General features: G+C 50.6%; 2 protein-coding genes across 7 annotated transcripts in view; one reads left to right on the top strand and one right to left on the bottom strand.

The window, feature by feature from the left end:
* Positions 1-5,268, bottom strand: part of Sec14l1 (SEC14 like lipid binding 1) — a 58,892-nt gene extending 53,624 nt beyond the window's left edge. For 4 of the 6 annotated variants that reach the window (XR_009224991.1, XR_009224992.1, XM_046424924.2 and 1 more), the window contains exons 1-3: positions 5,093-5,268; positions 4,071-4,170; positions 3,049-3,141 (exon numbers count right to left, since the gene is read on the bottom strand). Coding sequence is in view for 3 of the 6 variants with exons in the window: in XM_046424924.2 (XP_046280880.2) it covers positions 3,049-3,111 (63 nt within the window). In the remaining 3 variants the exon portion in view is untranslated. The remainder of the gene's footprint in view (positions 1-3,048; positions 3,142-4,070; positions 4,171-5,092) is intronic. The other 2 variants (XM_058572780.1, XM_058572781.1) reach the window with 2 other exon arrangements.
* On the top strand, positions 4,838-5,377 carry LOC124079424 (uncharacterized). The gene has a single exon (XM_046424952.1). The coding sequence runs from the start codon at positions 4,838-4,840 to the stop codon at positions 5,375-5,377; it is 540 nt and encodes a 179-aa protein (XP_046280908.1).
* The last annotated feature ends 14,993 nt before the right edge of the window (positions 5,378-20,370 follow it).

Raw genomic sequence — 20,370 nt, 5'->3', positions numbered from 1 at the left:
ATCACCTATTGCTGAATGCCACCCCACTTGTCACTCCTTGAACTCTGCTGTGCACTGTGATTTTTGAAGCACCGTCTTTTTGAGATTCTCACAAATATTTCACTGAGAGCTACAGTGCTGTCCCTGCCTTGACTGCAGCCCTTCTTCCTCACCCCAAATGCTTCCTCTTATCACAGTTGTTTTTCCTCAATGAGAAAAAAAAGCGAAATGAGTGAATATTGAGGATGTTAAGCCACACAACTACAGTCAGAAAAGGGGCAAGTGCACCAAAAATCCTAATGACTTAACGAATATCCTGGTTTAGGAAGGAGAAAAGCAATATATATTTTTTAACAACTCAAAAGGAAATTAACAACTACTCAAAACAAAAGCAATCTACAAAGGCTTAATTTTTAAGAAATTCAAATTTGATTTTTGAATTCTTCTGTAAATTCATGCATGAAATTTGCAAAGCAAACTTCTCAATTTTGAAAATAGTAAAGTAAGGGAAATAAGGAAGTTTGAAAATTAGACAAAAAGTCTCTTTATTAAATCTAGTGTTTGGAGAAGAGATCAGCAGACCGCTTTTTAAATCACACTTCGGGCTCCAAAAAACAACACGCCCTGTCCACAGCCCCTCCCTGGTGGGGCAGACATGCGGCTTCATTCCTCATGGCCTTTCGGTCCCTACTATCCCCACACCTCCTCCCCCCACCCCACCAGCTCAGGAACTGGCCAGGGTCAGGCATCCCACCCAAGGCTGACACTAGGCGAGCTGGCCAATCGCTTGTAGTTCAGGTGGGGGAGGGGGGGCAGGGAGAGAAGTGGACCAGATCAAAGTTTCTTTCAAAAACGTGAACTAGGAAATGTGACAAGAACTGGTCACTTAGAAACTAAAAGAACTCAACAAGAAATGCCACAAAGTGGAACTGGAGCCAGAGGGTTTTGGCCAACTGGAAAAGCACTTGAGCTGAAGCCACAGGGAAGGGCAAAGAGTGAGCAAGAAGCCAGTTGGTGGGGAGACAAAAAAGTTCTGGCAGATAGAGCAAGGTGGGGTCCCATGGGGTGAAGTTCCAGGGACAACTGCTCCTAGGCCCTAGAGCTGCCAAGAGCCCCCTCCACCACCAGGCTCCAGCCTGTCCCAGCTGGAAACCCTCAATGTCTGTGAGATTCCTACAGCCCACAAGTGTGGCTGCTAACAGAACTCCCTTTCAGGCTGGCTGGAGCGGCCTCTGCTCCACACAGCCAAAGCCAGACCAGCAAGAGAGACGCGGACGGACAGCAAAGCCTCTCAGACACGTCCTGTCATTCATCAGATACTAGGCAGCGCCACTCAGATATATTTAAGGGAAATACAGAACTGTTTTTCAGAAACAGCCATACACACAGAAGTCTCACACCTGACAGAGGGAGCACAAGGAACTTGTTGGGGTAGCAGATGCAAATACTCTGTCTTGACAGAGGTGGGGGTGACTCGTCTTCTTCCTTTTTTCTTTTTTGTGGTGGTGCGGGGGATTGAACCCAGGGCCTTGTGCCTGCGAGGCAAGCACCCTACCAACTGAGCTATATCCCCAGCCCATCTTAAAACTGACCAGGACGGAGGCTGTAGCCCAGTGGCAGAGCATTTGCCTAGCATGTGTGAGGCACTGGATTTGATTCTCAGCACCACATCAAAATAAACAAATAAAACAAAGGCATGCTTTCAATCTAAAAAAAAAACCGAGCAAACTGGGGCTCGGCTGTGGCTCAGAGGTAGAGCGCTTGCCTGGCATGTGTGAGGCACCAGGTTTGATCCTCAGCACCACATAAAAATAAACAAACAAAATCAAGGTATTGTGTCCATCTACAACCCAAAAAAATTAAAAAAAAAAAAAACTGATCAAACTATGTGGCTAACATGTAGCCATCTGCTATATGTAAGTTATACCTCAATAAAACACCCACAAAACTTCCCCTTAATCCCTTAGACTGGAACTTTTCTTTCTACTTTGAGGGTGGGGGTGCTAACTGGCAATAGAACTCAGGACCTTGCGAATAACAGGCAGGAGCCATGTCACTGGAGCAAATCCCCAGCCCAGTCACCTTCAGTGTTAGAAGTCAGGGTACTGGAGCACTTTGAGAAGGTGTGGGGGACCCAAAGGAGACAAGTGCAACTTGGCTCACTGACCCTGGTTTCAGAACCCTGGTGTGTTCAGTGTGACACTTCCTTAGGGATGCATGTGCGTGACAGTGAGAGCCTTTTCCTGGAGCTATCACGTGTTCCTGAAGGTATATCATACCCTTATAATAACACAAAAGAGAAGGCAAGGAGCATTACTACACATAACGTAAAAGTACCTGGAACAGTTTTTCTGTCCAATCAAATGTTTATTTTTAGCCAAATTTTCAGGCAAATAACAACAAGAAATGAGACTTCAGTTATCTCATTTGTGGAATCTGAGTCACAGATTTGCTGTCAGGTGGGAAGCCCAGGCAGCAGAGAGCCGAGGCAGGCCCCCTTCCAGTGCTCCTCGGAGACTATCTGCAGTCACCCACAACCAGAGCTCGCTCCCACAGGTAAGAACCCACACGCCACGTCCCTCTGCTACTTTAACCAAAAAGGAAAAACAGAACAAAATTCATAGGAAGTGTTTAGTCAGAATCCCACTTCTGCATTTTTAAAGGGGGAATTAACGCGAATTCACACATGATCCTGAGGGGTGTTTTTATAAAACAAATATGCAGGGGCTGGGGATGTGGCTCAAGTGGTAGCGCGCTCGCCTGGCATGCGTGTGGCCCGGGTTCGATCCTCAGCACCACATACAAACAAAGATGTTGTGTCCACCGAAAACTAAAAATAAATATTAAAAAAAAAATAATAAAATAAAATAAAATAAAATAAAACAAATATGCAGAATTTCAGAGGCTTATGTTTTAAAAACATCTTACACACAATACAGTTCATGAGCATGTAAACAGACTAAGTGAAGCAATGGGGACAAACAATGCACGTTAAGTTTTACAGAGCATCAGATTCTAAGACTTAAAAAATAAGAAGCCAAAGAGTAAATGGAAATGTACAGTACTTACAGCCATAATTAATTCAAAGGGGTGTTTATACACCCTCACTGGTGACTGGTATTTTTGCACCATGATTGTAGTACAATAGCAATCCTCTCACACCTGCAAAACATACCCATATGTGATAAACCACCACTATACAGAAAAAATAAGTCTGCATCAACACATCATCCCACATTCTAAGGCTAAAAAGGGACCACAATAAGTCATACTTCTATGCACACATAAATCGAAAGACACTGAAATACACAATGGCAGGGGAGGTAGTGAGACAATAAAAAAGGCAAAGTACGCCCAAGGGAACAAGGGAACCACACTGGTCTGAGGGTGGAGGCCTCCACTGCCCTCATCTGTGTAGCTGGGCCCTGCCCTGGGTTCCATGATCTAGTCCTTCCTAGGAAGAAAATGCTAGGATTCAATTAGTCCAATTATTTTCTTTTGAACAACTTCAACTGAAAGCCAAATAAAAATGGTCATCATCGGGCTGGGGCTCAGTGGCAGAGCGCTTGCCTTGCACATGTGAGGCACTGGGTTCGATCTTCAGCACCATGTAAAACCAAATAAGCAAAATAAAGATAATGTGTCCATGTATAACTAGGAAAACTTTTTTAAAAAAATGGTTAACGTCTTACTCAACTCTGGGGAAAACACAAAAAAGCAGGGGAAAAATACTATGTATCTCAAATCATGGAGTACCCCTCAAAATGCTGGTTCCCAAACAGCACTTTCATCATGTCCTGTCTTCTGTGTATACTACAATTTCAGAGATCAGTCTTCAAGCGACAGGGAGGCTGAGCACTGCGGTTCTAGGGGCTCCCTGAACACTCCAGCCTGGAAGAGCTGTGATGGCTCTGAGGCTTCGAGCCCTGCTCAAGCTTCACCCACACACCAAGGAACCCCCCCCTCCAGCACAAAATCATTCTGGTGCCAGCCTCACTGGAGGTTTCTGAAAACACACCTGGGACTCTACTCACCTAACTAAAAGTGGGAAGAGAAAAGTGAGGAGGAAAAAATAAATCAAATAAGCCTACCTGTCCTGCTGAGGATAATCATTAAGAATGTTATGTTGAATATGGTGAGAGGATATTCAAAAGTGCATAGCTGAATAGCCTCAAGGATCCCAAAGTCTAGCTGTAAAAAAAGACATTATGAGGATTTTATTTCAGAAAACTGCTCTCTATATTACCGCATTTCTACCATGTTTACATTACTTTAAACAGGCCTGGAACTTCCTCTGGTATGCTTATTTGGCATATCTCTCAGAGGAGCAGGTTATGCTGGAAAACAAGCCATCTGACAGTCGGAAAACTGCGAGGGAATAATTCTGGGTGACCTCCAGCAAGCCATTTGCCCTCCCTAATTCCATCTCTATAAAACCAGGTTTGGGAAAGATGATCTTGAAACACTCACAGCTCTAAAATCATGATAACCGGAGCCAAACTCTGAGTTCTGCAAACTCGACTCCGAGTCTGCGTTCATCTGGATCCTGGAGCTGACGCGTCCCGGGCGCTGGGACCACGTTCTATTCACTTTGCACACCGTTCAGTGCCGGTGCACGGTGGGGCTCTAATAAGCTTTTAAATTTTTAATTGGGAAAATTAATTTTACGGTATCTCCCAGACAGAGGAGGACGACTGCCGGGGGAGGTCGGGGGAGGGAGAGGATGCAAGACACGGTGGTGCTCGCTGAGGAAACCGTCGGCCCGTCCGCTGGGACCCGGCCTGTCGGAGCCGGGAGTGACTCCAGCCGAGGACCCGCCAACTCGCCGCTTCCCTGAACCCGCCGGGCGCCAGCTCGGATGCGCGGCGCGGGGTCCGGGACCCGGCTGCCTCTATTGCATGACAATCGGCGTGGCCGGGCCGGGCCGGGCCAGCGCCGCGGACTCCGGGGCCGGCAGGAGCGCGGCCGCAGCTCGGCTCCCGCAGGACGGGCTCGGGGAGGGGGCCGGGCTGCGCTCCGGCGCGGGCTCGGAGCGGGCGGGCGGGAGGCGGCCGGAGCGTCCCGGGGCCGCCCGGGGGCGCGCTCGGAGCCCGCCGCGGGGACGCGCACCTACCTCTTGTCAGAAAGGCCGAGCCCGGGGCGCGGGGCGGCGGGAGGAGCTCATGCCGGCGGCTCCGCGGTGCCTTCGCAGTTCCACTGCTCGGCGGCTGCCGCTCGACCGCCGGTTCCGGGGAGGGGGCTGGGCGGGAGCTGCGAGGGGCGCGGCGAGGGCTCGAGCGGTTGTTACGGCGACGGCGAGGGCGGGGCCGGGTGCCGAAAGCGGCGCGCGTGCGCGGACGCGGCCGGGGCGGGGGCGGGGCGGGGGCGGGCGGCGGTTGCTAGGGAGGGGGTGGGGTGACAACCCGGGCCGGGCCCGAACCGCGCAGGCGCACGCTCGGGGCCAGCGAGCGTGGGAGGAGCTCGGGAAGACGTCGGTCCTGACGCACGGCGGGTCTCGCCAGAAGCCCTGTGGCCCCGCCTAATTTGCTTCTCGGGGCGGGACCGGGAGAGGGGCGGGGCTCCGCCTATAGCCGGCAGCGTGGCGTGGGGCCGGAGGGGCTTCGTGCGGCGCGGGGAGCTCCGCGGAGCTGTGGCGGGCGGTCTGTGAACCGTGAGAATAGGCCGGGCCTCCCGCATTGCTGCTCCCCGGGCTGGCGCCTGCCTCCGGCGCTCCTCCTGGCCTTCCTCATTTTTTGTTGACTGGCCAGAGCAGGAGGCACCCGACAGTGCCCCGACCACATTCTGGCGGGTAATGGACAAGAGGCCAACACCAGGCCCGGGGAGGGGTTGGGTGGAACCCAGGAGCAGCATTCGACTCTAGTGGCAGGCCGTGGGCTGGAGCTAAGACAGGCGACGAGCGTCCTCAGTGGGCTGCTAGGTAGGTCTCGCGTGGCAGCAAGAGCACAGCCGCCCCAGCTCAGGTTCCAAAACTGAAGCGCAACACACTGAGATAAGCAGGGGTCCTTAAAAGGGAGCTAATGACTACAAAGGGATGCCTGGAACGTCCACCCACATAGAAAAGTGGCTTTATAAGCACCAGACAATTTCTCCATCAATGTCACTGTTGTTCCGATCACATTAGTCACCTGGGTGGCTGCACTTGAGGCTGCCTTTGCTCGGAACAGTTTTGGAATTTCCGTCAGGGCCTGTTTACCAGCTACACAAGTAAATCAGTCATTACGTGATCAACCTTATTTTTCAGCTCATACCATCGTTTTTCTGTTCGATCACCCACGTTACTTGCTAGATTCATTCTGAATGGATTTTGCTTGTGTGTAGAAATGACATCCAACGATCAAAAGATGCTTTGAAAGAAGCAGCTCACTAGCGACGTAGTTCAGTGACAGAGTGCTTGCCTGGCATGTGGTGAGGCCCTGGTGTAGATCCCAGCACTGCAAAAGCAGAAAAAGAAAAAGAAAGAAAAACATTGCTGAAAAAGACTGCTCAGGTACAATGAATCTCCTGGTTATAGTACCCAGCAGCATCTATTGAAACAATCTTACCAAAATGCCAACCTGGTCTGCTGAACCTCTAGATGTAATAATCAATTTATAAGACCTAGAGAACAGAAAAACATGCTAAATGACACCATGAGAAATGATCCTATTAGTTAGCTGTCACTGTAACAAAATAGCTGAGAAAATCAACTTAAGAAGAAAAGTTTATTTTGGTTCAGGGTATCAGAGGATTCAGTCCGTGGTCAGTTGGCTCTGTTATTTTGGGGACTGCAACAAGGCAGAATATTACAATCGACTGGAGCATGTGGTGGAGCAAAGTTGCTCATCTCAAAGTGACCAGGAAGCAAAAAAGAGAAGAAAGGGTTAGGGTCCCTATATACCCTCCAAAGGCACAGCCCCAGTCACCTGACTTCCTTCCACTAGGTGCCACCTCTTAAAGGTTCTGCCACCTTCTGTATTGCCAGAAGTTGGTGACCAGGCCTTTAGCCCATGAACCCTTGGAGGGAGGGGGGACATTCGAGATCCAAACTATTGCAAATCCAATAAATGGAGACCTTGGGAATTCAAAGCAGACATCCATCATCAATAAATTATTTTTTTAAATTTCTTTTTCAGTTGTTGATGGACCTTTATTTTATTCTTTTTATCTGTATGTGTTGCTGAGAATTAAACCCAGTGTGTCACACATGCGAGGCCAAGTGCTTTACCACTGAGCCACAACCCCAGCCCCCTTCTTCAATAAATTCTAAAGAATAAATGAGGAGAAAGTCCAATCTGTATATTAAAAAAGATTGGGGAGGGCTGGGATTGTGGCTCAGTGGTAGAGCGCTCACCTAGCACATGTGAGGCATTGGGTACAATCCTCAGCACCATGTAAAATTAAATAAAGGTATTGTGTTCACCTACAACTAAAATGTGTGTGTGTGTGTATGTGTGTGTGTGTATAAGAGATTGGGGAGACCATCAAGCCGTACACTTAGATTTGTATTCTCTTTTTTTGTGTATACTATCCTTCAATTAAAAATTTTAAAGAAAACAGACTTGAATCATCCTCCAGTTGCTACGTATGAACTTTATTTCCATCTTGTTTTGAACAAATAGTAAAAAAAAAAAATTAAACAAGAAAATGTAAACGCCATTTGAATACATTAGATTAGGAAATTATTACAAATTTTGAGGTGAGATAATGGAATTATGCCTAAAGTCTTTAAAGAAGCCTTGGGCTGGAGGTATAGCTCAGTGGTAAAGTGCTTCCCTAGTATATGCAAGACTCTGGGTTTGATCTCCCCACTCCCAAAATAAATAAGTAAATAATCCAGGCTGGGAATGTGGCTCAAGTGGTAGCCCGCTCGCCTAGCATGCATGAGACACTGGGTTCGATTCTCAGCACCACATAAAAATAAAATGATGTTTGTCCACCTAAAACTAAAAAATAAATATTAAAAAAATAAGTAAATAATCCTTATCCTCAGGCATGGTAGTATGCATTTGTAATCCCAGCAACTCAGGAGGGTGAGGAAGGAGAATCACAAGTTCAAGGCCAGTCTCAGCAAATTAGCAACATCATGTCTCAGAAATGGCTGGGGATATGGCTCAGTGGTAGAGCTCCCCTGCGTTCTGTCCCCAACACCACCACCACCACCATCATCAACGTCCTTATCTTTTTTTTAATATATATTTTTTAGTTGTTGATGGACCTTTATGTTATTTGCTTATTTATATGTGGTGCTAGGAATCAAACCCAGTGCCTGACACGTAGGAGGCAAGCACTCTACCGCTGAGTGACAGCTCCAGCCCCAACATCCTTATCTTTTGGAAATACACACTGAAATATTTGGGGTAATGGTCCTGAAGTGATAATTGTTCATTAGGCTATTCTCTCCGCTTTTGAATATGCTTGAAATTATTCATACAAAGAGTTTTTTTAATATTTATTTTTTAGCTGTAGTTGGACACAATACGTTTATTTTATTTATTTTTATGTGGTGCTGAGGACCGAACCCAGGGCCTCGAATGTGCCAGGTGAAAACACTCTGCCACTGAGCCACAGCCCCAGACCACAAAGGGGTTTTAAACAAAAGATAGTCTGTCAACCACCAGGATCCAAATCAAGATGTAATTACAAAAGTCATTTTAAGATAGATGAACAAATTCCTAAGGTAAATAAGTTGAAGGAAACAATGCTTGCTTAGATGTATACTTTATGGTATTGTGTGTGTTTGTGTTGGGGCAGCTGGGGACAGAGCCTAGGGACTGGAACCTACATGCTAAGTAGGTGCACTGAGCTACACTCCTGGCCCACTTGATTGTTTTAAAACTGGTTTTATCAGGCTCATATCTAAATGTACAAGAAATTCCACAGATCAACATGCCCCAGAGTTAAGCAAAGAGATCTAGTCCTGTGCTTTTCACACGTGGGCAGTGCTCTTACATGGTGGCCGCGGTGTGAATCATAAAGATGACCATGATATGGAGGAGGCAGGGGGACGTGTGCTAGCAGCCACCAGGGACCAAGAACCCAAAGTAACTGTCCTGATGAGATAGAACTTTAGGTCCCTCTCATGTGAATGAAGTCCAGGGCTGTTAAGTGGCCCCCAGGATCACTATCAACTGCCACCTCCCCTACAAACCACCAGAGTAACCGGCTGATGGAGCAAAGCTAGGTCCTGGAACTGGCTGCAATAGGGAGGGGGAACCACCTCAGCATCCCCTGGGGACACCATTGGTGTGAAGGGTGCTGGGCTCAGGCCGTGTCTGCAGGCGTGGGGGGCTTGGCCTCGGTGTCCGAGGCAGATCTCTCAGTGCTGGGATCTAACAGGATGGGCTGAGTTGGATATACTGTTTAGGCCTGATGGACACACCGCGTCTTGAAAATTGGAGTCTTGAAGAATAAACTTTAGTTGTTTGATAAGTGAGTTGTTTACCCAGGAGAATAATTTGTCCTGCTGAGGTGGGGTTATTTGCCAAGATGAGCAATCTTTTGTTAGAATAAATTCTTTCTCATAAATTTCCTGATGCAAACATTGAAGCTAGTTATTGGTTAGTCAAAAGCTAATAAAATCTTCCTGAACAATAATTTTTAGGGATCAAATAGTAAGTTGTGTTGACTCAAGAGGTTTTGGATCTCAGTCCTGATAGTTAAGCCATGTGGGGTTCCTCCGTCTCCCAGCTTAGCCTTCACTACACAGTGTGGTCTACCTTCAGATAGCCCGCAGGAGAAGAGTGAGGATCAAACCTCTTCGCCCCCCCTTTGCATCCCATTGGCCAGAACATGACACACAGGCACACCTAATTGCAAGAAAGGCTGAGAAATGGAACCTGCTTTATATACCCAGCTAAGTGATGAGTTCCATCACCAAGAAAAAAGCAGAGGATGGCCTCTGGTGGCAGCAGGCTCTCTTATCAAGAGTGTAGTCAAACTATTGTGGATGCTGGGACACAGCTCCATGGCACTGTGTCTGCCTAGCGTATGTGAGACCCTGGGTTCAACCCCAGGAACACACACACCCACGGTGCAGTGTGCGTGTGTGTTTGAAATTTTTCAATATAGAAGGAGGGACAGATGTGCCATCATAATCAGTGCTGTAAATGGGAACTGCAGAAACCGCCAAGGGCCAGCGCCTGGGAGCTGAGGAAGGCCTCGGAGAGGAGAAACAGTGGAACAGGGATCTACCCGAGGACAAAATGAAGTCACGGTGGGTGCGCAGTATCCCCAGGAGTGTGTGTGCACGTGTACTCACAGGTGCAGAGAAAATCAAGGGCAAAATTCTCAAGAACTCCAAGTAATAAGAGTTGGGGTGGGGCACAGTGTTACATGCGTTAATTCCAGCAATTTGAGAGGCTGAGGCAGGAGAATCTCAAGTTTGAGGCCAGCCTTGGTAACTTAGCAAGACCCTGTCTCAAAATAAAAAAATGAGAAGGACTGGGAATGTGAATCAGTGGTAAAGTACCCCAGGATCAAAACATACTAATGATAATAAAAAAAAAAAGAGCTGAGACATGGTCAAGAACCATGAAAAGACGCTGATAAGCAGTTGGAGAGGTGGAAGGAGAACAGGAGAGACTGGTGACATCCTGGTCACTAACAGAAAGCTTAAAGCTGTGTGGAGTCAACAGAGCCAAAAGCCAAAGATACTGAACAGAATAGGAAAGAAGAGATCCCAGGCTTTGGTAGTCAGAGGGTCACGGGTGTCCCAGTGGACACAAATTTACCAGGTTTCAGGGACAGAAGACAGACTTCAGAGGAAAGAATGGAGCCAGCAAGTGAGTGGGGGGAAACTCAAGCCAATGTTACACCACATAGTATCTTTACGAAAGAAGGACAAAGGCTGGGGAAGGGGGGGGGAAGAACCGGAAGGATTGTTCGCAGGTGTTGCCCGGGTGGCACTGCACTGTCATGGCCTTTGGTCCCTCTGGATGATAGATGCAAGATCAACAGCCTGCTCACACCTGCATGGGCACCATCGTCAGTGGGCAGGAAGCATTGTGGCAGATGGCACCTTCCCCAATGGGACAAACCAGAGGGGGGACCTACTACGGGCTCCTCCATCACGTCTTCTCCATCACTCATCACAGTGCTAGGAGACACATCAAGGAAAGCCTGAACTGGGGGCACAAAAGGCCTGGGGTAGAGGTCAGGCGAGGCTCCGCTGCAGGAAGACTGAGGAGGCGAGTCCTACTAGGAGTTTAGCCTCCAGGGCTCACCCTCTTCACCACGGGGCTAAAGAAGAGATGAGCCTGAGCCATGATGCTGAGAGTCAAGGCCAACTAGATGTGGAGACGTGCTGAGAGGCCCAGGCCTGGCCTGGTGGCCCTGGTGGCCCTACACACTGGCATTTGTTTCCAGGCACGTCCAAACCCACTTCTGGAAGTGACCACTTTCCCACTTGGAGCTAAGAGTTAAGACAGACTTGCAGAGTCTCCTGAGAGGGCCAGCTGGCAAGGCTTCCGGCCTGGAAAAGTACGGGAAATGTAGGTTGCCCTACAGGCACAATTTCTTAATTGAGCCCTGGCATTAATCCAGTGGCCTTGAGCTAATACACTGCATCATTCCCAGGCTGGGAAAACTTCTGGCCAAGAAGTGAGACCTGCAAAAGTGATCACCAGCCTCATCTGTTTCTAAAACCCTCATTTCAGTTGGGAAGGGCAAAGTTCCTGGAACTTGACTCTCTTCTCTGCCCAGTCTTCCCTCTTTCAGGGCACTCTCCACACAGCTGGCAGAATTTTCTTTCAAAAACACAAATGAACTCACTCCCCTGCTCAAAATGACATTGACTACAGGCTGAAATTTAAGCTTCAAAGCCTGCAATTCAAGGTCTCTCTAAATCTTGTCCTGCTGTCGCCTGTGCAGGATGGCCTGACTCTCATCTCCATGCAGCAAGCATTGGCACGGCACCCTCATCAACTCAGACACCCCTGAAGCACCTCAGTCTAGAAGACACACCTGTACAGGCAGATTTTCCTTGAAGGTGCTCGGCCTGTGCTGGAGGACAGACAGACAGTTGAGACCAGCCTGCCACATTGTACATAGCCGCTCTTGCTCCTCCCTGCAGCCTCCTCCTATGCCCCTGCCTGTAGGTCTGCATGTGAGAGAAGTGGCTCTGTCTCCTCCAAGGACCTGAGACCATGGCCACCTGTTTTCTCCTGCTTTTCATAGCCCCTGGCATCCTCCTGACCCTGTTAAGAATCAGCTGGGGGGCTGGGGATGTGGCTCAAGTGGTAGCGCGCTCGCCTGGCATGCGTGTGGCCCGGGTTCGATCCTCAGCACCACATACAAACAAAGATGTTGTGTCCGCTGAAAACTAAAAAATAAATATTAAAAAAAAAATTCTCTCTCTCTCTCAAAAAAAAAAAAAAAAGAATCAGCTGGGTTGAACTGAACGAGCCTTCAGTTAGGCCTTTGTTCTGAGTGGACACTCCATCCTTACATCACCGTGCAAGGACATGAGCCTGGGGCAGTGGCTGGGCTTAGGCCCAGGGTTTCTGCAGTGGGAAGGACAGTTTGCATTTGATGACATTTGAGCTGACAAAGGATGTCACAAGGAGCTTCTGGCTCAGAACGCAGTCAACCGCCATGTTGCCTCTGGCTTGCTTATTTTGCCTGCTGCAGTCCTCACTCCGCCCTCCAAGGCCTCTGTGTGGCCCTTTCTTTCATGTGCCACATCAGAACTTGGGGTTGCAAGTCCAGCTCGAGGCCCAGGGCTGTGCTGCTGTTGGTCACACAGCTGGAGCTGGGCTGGACTTGCTGCTTCTAATTGTCCTGGAGGAAAGAATGAAGTTCTCGAAAGGGATCCCCCGGGGGACTGGGGAAGGACTAAAAAGCAGACCATCCAAAATCCAGTTAGGTAAGGATTTTCCCAAGGCCAGCTTCAGTTCTGTGGTCAGGGACTGGACGGCACAAGACACACAGGAAAGGGTCATCAGAGCCAGAGTCACGCTCTTGACATGGTAAAGAGAGCACCATTCCCACCCCAGGTCCTCCCAGAGCTTCAGTTCCATTTTTATTTGGGTGCATCCCACAACCCGCAGTCCCACAGCTCTGGCCCGGAAGGTTCCTACGCGGTGTGACTCCTGGCTGAGACCCTCGCCTGCTCACTTCGCACCCCGCGGCATGGCAGCGGCTGTGTGCTGATGCAGCGGCAGCTCAGTAGCCCAGGGCAGCGTCCAGGGCTTTTCTCCCCCAAAGGGAAAAAAAATTTAATTGGATGTTGATGGAATTTGGTGTCAGAAAACATATCTCTCTAGGTTGTTAAGCTCGGATAAGAAAATGTTGATGAAAACACTTTGTAAATACTGCCCACAGCCAAGCATTCTACAGCTCTGCCTCCGGAAGGTTCTGGACACATAGATTATTATTACCACCTGCCCACCAATGTAGCTGGTTGCTAGCATCATCCTCTATTTTCGGATAAATCTTTTTCCATCTTAAATTTTCCCCAGACAGAAAAATAATATGAAAATTGTGTAACAGACCCAAAAGAAAACATGATTAAAAGGCTAATCTCCACACATATGGCTTTTTGATACAGAACAAGCTGAAAAAAATACAGGGGTCTTTCTTGGTAAACCACCTTCTATTAATCGTGAGCCGCATGGACTCCAAGGGGCTGGGGGCACACAAAGGGACCATTATCATGTCCAGCTGAACAAACTCAGTCAACTTTAAAATGCCGAACTGTGAATGTGTAACTCACCCTAAGAGGCCTGTGCATGCCCACTCGGCCTCCCTGGGGCCTCCTGGTCAGGTGCCGTGCTAACACCAGCTTATGACCTCAGGTTCCTGTAGGAGATTAGCTGGAGGCTCCACCACACCCCAGAAATACATAACCACAATGACGCAAAACCAAGAGCCCGTGAGAGCTCCCCCCAGACCCTGGGATTGCAGGGGACAGCCCTCAACCTCACGCAGCAGGGACAGACGCCTTCACCCCACAAGGCTCGGAGGCATCCACATTGCGGCAGTTCTCTGCAGACAGGGGGCTTGAGGGAGCAGAATGCATTTTCTCACCAGAGGAAGCCAAGCCAGCTCCCTCCAGAGCTCCTGGGAGGAGAAGCCCAGCGCTTCCTTAGCCCCAGGCACTCCTTGGCTTGTGGCCACATCACTCCAGGCTGCCTTCTGCTTTCTCCCTGGGTGAAACCTCTCCTTTCTCTTATAAGGCCACAGGCCAGGGCTGGATTCAGGACCCACCCTAAACCCACTATGATCTCATTTCAAGATCCTTAGCTTATATGTGCAGGGACAATATATCCAATTTAGGCACCTTCACAGGTCAGGGTGTAGGAGTTGGACACATCTTTTGGGAGTCTGCACTCAATCCTCTAAGAAAAGGAACTCCCTATGGGCTGGGCTGGGCTGGGGCTCAGCGGTAGAGCGCTCGCCTAGCGCATTCGAGGCCCTGGGTTCCATCCTCAGCACCGCATTAAATAAATAAATAAAATCAAGGTATTGTTTCCATCTACAACTACAAATTTTAAAAAAAGGAACTCGGGAGGGAGGGGACCTGCTGGGTTGGCTTGCTGTGCTGGCCCCAGGCTCCTGCAGGAGCGCAGTGAGGAAGGGCCTCCCCCGGAGGGAAGTGAAGAGGAGCCAAGAACAAAGACACTGTTGTCCCCAGAGGGCCAGCCTCTGTTCAAAGGTTCCCCTGCACCTGAAGAGGAGCCTGGGCCTCGAGTCACGTGACACACTTGGGCCACAGAGGCTCTGAGGAAACCAGCCTCTTAGCAGTGCAGGGGGAGTCCCCGAGACGCTGACAACCTGAGCCTGTTCCACACGGGGACAGGAGACACAGGGAGGTCTGGTTGTTCCATTCCTAGGTCATTCAGAACTTGGAGTCAGAAGGTCCTCTCTTCCCCAAGTGACATCTAATGAAGCACCCAATTTAATGTAGTTACAGAATACCAGCTCCCTCCAAGAGCGAAAAGCTCCTTCTGCTGTGCGCCACTGAGTCAGGCCCAGCGCACTGTCCTCCCAACGGCTCACTTCACAGATGGGACACAGGGACACAGAGAGGGTAGCAACCCTCAGGACAGAGGACCCAGGCCTACCACTTGGACGCCAGCACCCCCAGGGGTACTTCAAGAGCACTCACGTCTTTCTATCTCAGTTTTCCTGCTTTATGTTCCTCCTGCCAGCTCGTGTCCTGGGGTCCCAGTGGGAAGCCCATCCCCCATTGGTACACCAGGCATGTGGCAGGACCAGGTGGCATGCAGCTCAACCAGGCCTGGAGGAAGTGTCAGTACCCATGTATCCTCGCACGCTCTGGTGAGCAGGTGAATCAACAAGATTCCCATATGGTCCCTGTACAGCAGCCGAAGTGGCCTGACTCATGAATTCTTTAAATAGCAAGTGGTAATAACCTGCATGACTCCCATTGTCTCCCATCCGCTCACTGTCCTGGTGTTTACAACAAAGCTCCCTGGTGTCCGGCCCCTGACAACATGACACAACAGGGGAGAGAAGGGGAGTCTAGGGAGGAAGTTCAAGTTGTAGAATATTGAATGAAATTCAAGGTGCCCTTAACTTGGTGAAAACAATAAGTTTTTTTTTTCTCTCTTCCTTCCTCCTCTCTCTGCCTCTTTCTTTTCTTTCTCTTGTTTAAATTAATTTTTTTATGTCCCAGCACCAAAGGCTGCCAGGTCAATAAAAAGTAAAGCTTGGTTGGGTGCAATGTGATTCCTGTAATCCCAGAGACTCGGGAGGATCACAAACTTGAGGCCAGCCTCATCAATTTAGCAAGGCCCTCAGCAACTGAGCGAGACACTGTCTCAAAATAAAAAAAATAAAACGGGCTGGGGATTTGGCTTGGTGGTTAAGGGTCCCTGGGTGCAATCCCCAGGAGCAGAAAAGGAAAAAAAAAAAGGAATCATTGAATCTGCTATCTTGATTTCTCTCAGCTTTGAACAGTTGAACAACTGAGCGACAAGCTGGAAGGACAGACGGGTCTCTGCAGCTGGCTCCCGCCTGCCAAGAGGAGGTGGAAGAGCTCCACGGGCTCCTCCAAACCCACGCTGGGAAGCCCTGCTGCCTCCAGGGGCCGCAGCTCCTCCACTCTCTTACTTCGGTAGAGGCTTCAACACTGAGTGGCTTCCAAGGTCATCTCATCACCTTGGCCCTGAGAGGGCACATTGGGGAGCGTCGAGGCTCTGAGCACAAGGATCTGGCTCTGCTTCCCTGGCTCACCATGAAAGGCTGTGTGGCCTTGGGCAGGGCTCTTCATCATTCTGAGCCTGTTTCCTCATCTGTAAAGTGGGAATGATGTGCCTCCGTGGCCAGGGTCAGAGGTAGTGCACACGCACGGCCTCAGTAAGTGGTGGCCATTATCCAGGATATTTGCCAACCTCCCTCCTCTCTCTCTGGACTCTTCTACCACTTCCTGCACCTCCATTTCTGCCCCCTGCTGTCCTGGCCCTGCCTGTTGGAGCAGGGGGTTCCCAGCTGCAGACAGCAGGACCCACTCCCGTGAACTCAAGCTGAAAGGGGTTGTGAAGCTCATAAGATTGGGGAAGCCAAGGTCCAGAGGGTCGGCAGGATCCAGGGACCACCAGCTGATCACGCAGGGAGCCGCCCCGTCGGGATGCCGCTGCCGCAGGTCTGAGCAGGACCAAGCTGGCTGTGCCAGAATCCAGACCCACGAAAGGAAGCCCTGTTCCTTATCTCCTCCACGTCTGCCAGGAACACGGGATCAGTTGACTCCAAGTCGCACATCTGAACCCCCAAGGCTTCGTATTTCCACAGGTAAGGGGATACTCACAATCAGAACGTGGAGAGAAGATTCAAGAACTCTGGGGCAGGGACTGAGGAGATAGCTTGGGGATGGAGCACTTGCCCAATGCCACCATGGGGGGGGGGGCTGGGGAGAACAGAACTCTGGTGCAGCCCAAGGTCACGGACGCCTGCCTAGGTTCAGACAGCCGACAGGGCCCAGGTGAAGCCCAGCTGAGCAAGATGGGAACAGCAGGGGTGCTGTCTGTGACCCTCCCCTTCCGTGTTTTAAGTTTGCCCAGCCTCATCTTCCACAGAGGACCTCCAGGCAGGGGAGTGAATGGGCTGAGGTGGAGCTCAGTGCAGAGCTTCTCCTAAGGGTGAGTCCAGGGAGAGGGTCAGTCCCAAGTCAGACTCTGAAGTTGCTCTAAGCAGCTGTCTCTCTGCTGGCATGGGATCAGAATGTGCCTGCAAAGGGTCTATGCTTTCTGATTGTCACCCACTTTGCAAGAGTGGGTGGAGCCTGCAAGCACAGGTTGGTTTATGTAACCCAGGGATGACATATGGGACAGAAGCACCTTCTGGGGCCCAAGGGCCTTTGGAGCCAAGCCAGACTGCGCCCTTCTGATGGATGAAGACATTATCAATTATCTGCAATTATGCTGGAGGTGATGTTTTGCATTCGCACAGTATAAATTATCTCATCAAATACACACTCTTCTCTCCTGTGGGTAGATCAAAGAAAGGTTGCTTCTCGTCCTTCCAGGGAGCTCCTCCTCCACCACGGCCAGTCTTCTCTCTCCTGGGGACACCAGCTCCTTCCTCGTCTTCCTCTGGCTAGCCTCCTCCTTCAGTTCAGCGCTGCAGGCCTCCACCCACCACCCTAGGGATAGGCGGCCCCAGGGTCTGCTAGGCTGCTTTCCCTCCTGGTCACTGCGTGCAGAGCTGTCTCTCTGATGTTAAGCTGGTCCTTAGACCGTGCTCGGGAAGTCAGCAGAGCCACAGCTGCCTTCTGTGAGGATGGTGGATGGTTACTGGAAGGGACTGGTTGGTTATCTAGTTGCCATTTTGACCCTCTGCGCAATGAGCCAGGCCGGCTGGCAGGCCAGCATGTCCAGGGCAGCTCAGCACGCAGCAGCTTGGAGTGCACGGGAGCAGGGGCACCAGAAGCAGGCGTGATTCTAACCTTGACCGGGGAAAGCATGAGCTTCTCTGGCTGGGCCAAGGCCCTCCTCCTGCCAAGTGGCATTCCTGCCCCAGCAGCTGGAATTACTCTGTACTGTTGCTACCTGGGGACTTGGTGGTGCCAGGATGTATTACATAACAGAAAAGTGTCCATTGTCACTGGGAATGTGGGTGGCACAGGGGACTATCCTAGGTTGGGTGGAGATTAGAGGCCTCATTAATGAGTCACATTCCTTCCCTTCTCCATCCCTTATAATTAGGGTGACACATCCCGGATGGCCTGGGATGGTCTCATTTACGCCTGTTGACTGTTAATAATGTCCCTTTTCACTCCACAGGGACTTGGTTGGGTGCAAATTCTAAGCTGCTTTACAATCCCAGAGGAGGGGAGAGAGACAGATCCAGGGAGCTATGGACCCCACTGAGACCACCTGGGTCAGAGGACTTTAGGATGAGGAAGGAGCAGGGGACAGTGGCATTTCCAAACCCTTCTCAGGAGCTGCTGCCGCGCTCCCCCTCAACGGCTCTGGGTGGCCACGTAGCCCCCCACTGCTGGGGCACTAGCATGATCAGCAGAAGCCAGGGACCTGTGGGCCTGCTCAGTGCCCAGATTGGAAAATCCAAATGACTCCTGCCCTCCAGTGGCCCTGAAGCTGACCCGGTGGAATGCAGCCTTGCTGCTGACCTCTGAGCCTTTGGTGTCAGGCCCTGGGTTCAAGGGAACTTCAGGGCCAGCCCCAGGAGGACTGGAGAGCCCCAGGCCGTCCTGTTCTTAGGCTGCCACGCTGGGTCCTGCCAAGGCCCACTGTAAGAGGCCAAGTCACTCCACACAGATTCTCCCCTAAGGGGAAGGAATGAAGAGGAAGGCCTGGGGGGTCATCCCAAAGACCTAAAAGTCCCCCAACTTTTTCCCAATTCCATGGTAGCCACAGACTTTCTTATCCTCAGCCCTCCCGGGTGGGGTGGGGGTCTCTTCCTGCAGGAGTTGGCCAGGGCCCGTGGGGGCTGGGTTTTCTTGAGCAATTCTCTGGTGACAGGCCAGCTCCAGGGGGAAAAGTCTCCTCTCAGCCTTGATCTGGGCAGTTGCTCTGTAACTCATCAGTTCTGGCTAACAGCTGTGGAGCACATCATCACCATTCCACGGTCAAAACATTCGTTCAGCCATGAGAATGGCTTAGTAGGGCTTTAAAAAATACCAGTCTTGGGTGAAGACTTCGGTGGGGCTTCTGCATGTACCCAGAGGTGCCTCTCCCCGCAGAGGACCTGAGCAGCCTTCACTGGGAAGAAGAGGGAAGAGGAACCGCAGGTCCACTCAGCACACAGGGACAGCCAGTCCCAGAAAGGATGCGTCAGAAAGGATGGGGTGTTGGTGGACTCCCCAAGGTCCCCGGCCCACAGCCCCACCCCCACTGGCATCGACTGCAGGGGGTGGTGCTGATGCGGAGTCTCCTGCAGGATGCAGAGTGTCCCAGGAGGCACATCCTGGGAGACAGGGAAGGAAGCTGCAGGAAGCCTATGAAATTCCAAGACTGCGAACATCCTGTTACTGATAAAAACATCCCTTCAGCGGGCTGGAGGGGTGCGGCCAGGGGTAGAGCGCTTGTCCAGCCAGCACCAGGCTGTTCCCAGGTTCAATCCCCAGCACCACAAAAAGAAAGAAAAGTCCCTTCAAATTCTAAACCCAAAGGCCTGTTTTTAGCAAATTTAGTCCTCAGGCTTGTGAAGCGCAACATGGAATCAATGATGACAAGATGCAGTCTCAGTGTACCCTGCCCCACGACCTGGTGCTGCCACCCATTCAGACCCCCCCTCTGCTTTTAGCCTCTCCACCTGGAGGTCTTTCCTCCCAAGCTCCACCCTCCAGAGCCTCAGGCCTCCTTCAAGGGTCAGCTCCTCCCTGCACCACCCAGACCCCAGGGTCTGGCCACCTTTGGCTCCTAACAGTGAAGCAGCCTTCCTAAAGTTCTGCCTCACCTAGGAATTCCTCCCGCGTGCAGGGGACGTCTCCCACCGCGGCTTTGCATGCTAGGCAAGCACTCCACCGCTGAGCTAGGTCCCTGGTGCGGGATTTTTATAGAGTTTAACAATAAGAAAGTCAACTTCTTGGTTCCTTTCTCTTTTCTTTACCACACAATGAACTGACTTCCAAACAGCCTTGACAAGGAGTATTTTAAATCTGAGTGTTCTCACTTCATCCTGCCAAGTGCTCCGAGGTACTTGGAAAACACCTCCCACCACCTCTCAGGGCTGGTTTTGTCCCTTTCCATTTAGGAAACGGTGATTTGTTTCCTGTGTTTTGAAAGCAAGAGAACCGCTGCTTTGGTTCCAACAACTCCCAGGGTCAGCAGGGCTGAAAAGATCCCTTTCCTTTCCTTCTTTTTCTCTCTTCTTTCTTTCTTTAGTGGTGCTGGGGGTTGAAGATGTCCCTTGTCTTAGAAAAGGGCAGCATCAGTGAAGGGTGGCAGAGACACCCCGACTCCGACACAGCCAGAATGAAGGCCCCCAGAA

Source organism: Marmota monax, unplaced genomic scaffold (assembly GCF_021218885.2).
Source record: "Marmota monax isolate L192 unplaced genomic scaffold, Marmota_monax_Labrador192_F-V1.1 WCK01_AAM20220418_F8-fsc00362, whole genome shotgun sequence".
Lineage (NCBI taxonomy): Eukaryota > Metazoa > Chordata > Mammalia > Rodentia > Sciuridae > Marmota > Marmota monax.
This window is presented reverse-complemented; position numbering and strand designations above follow the sequence as displayed.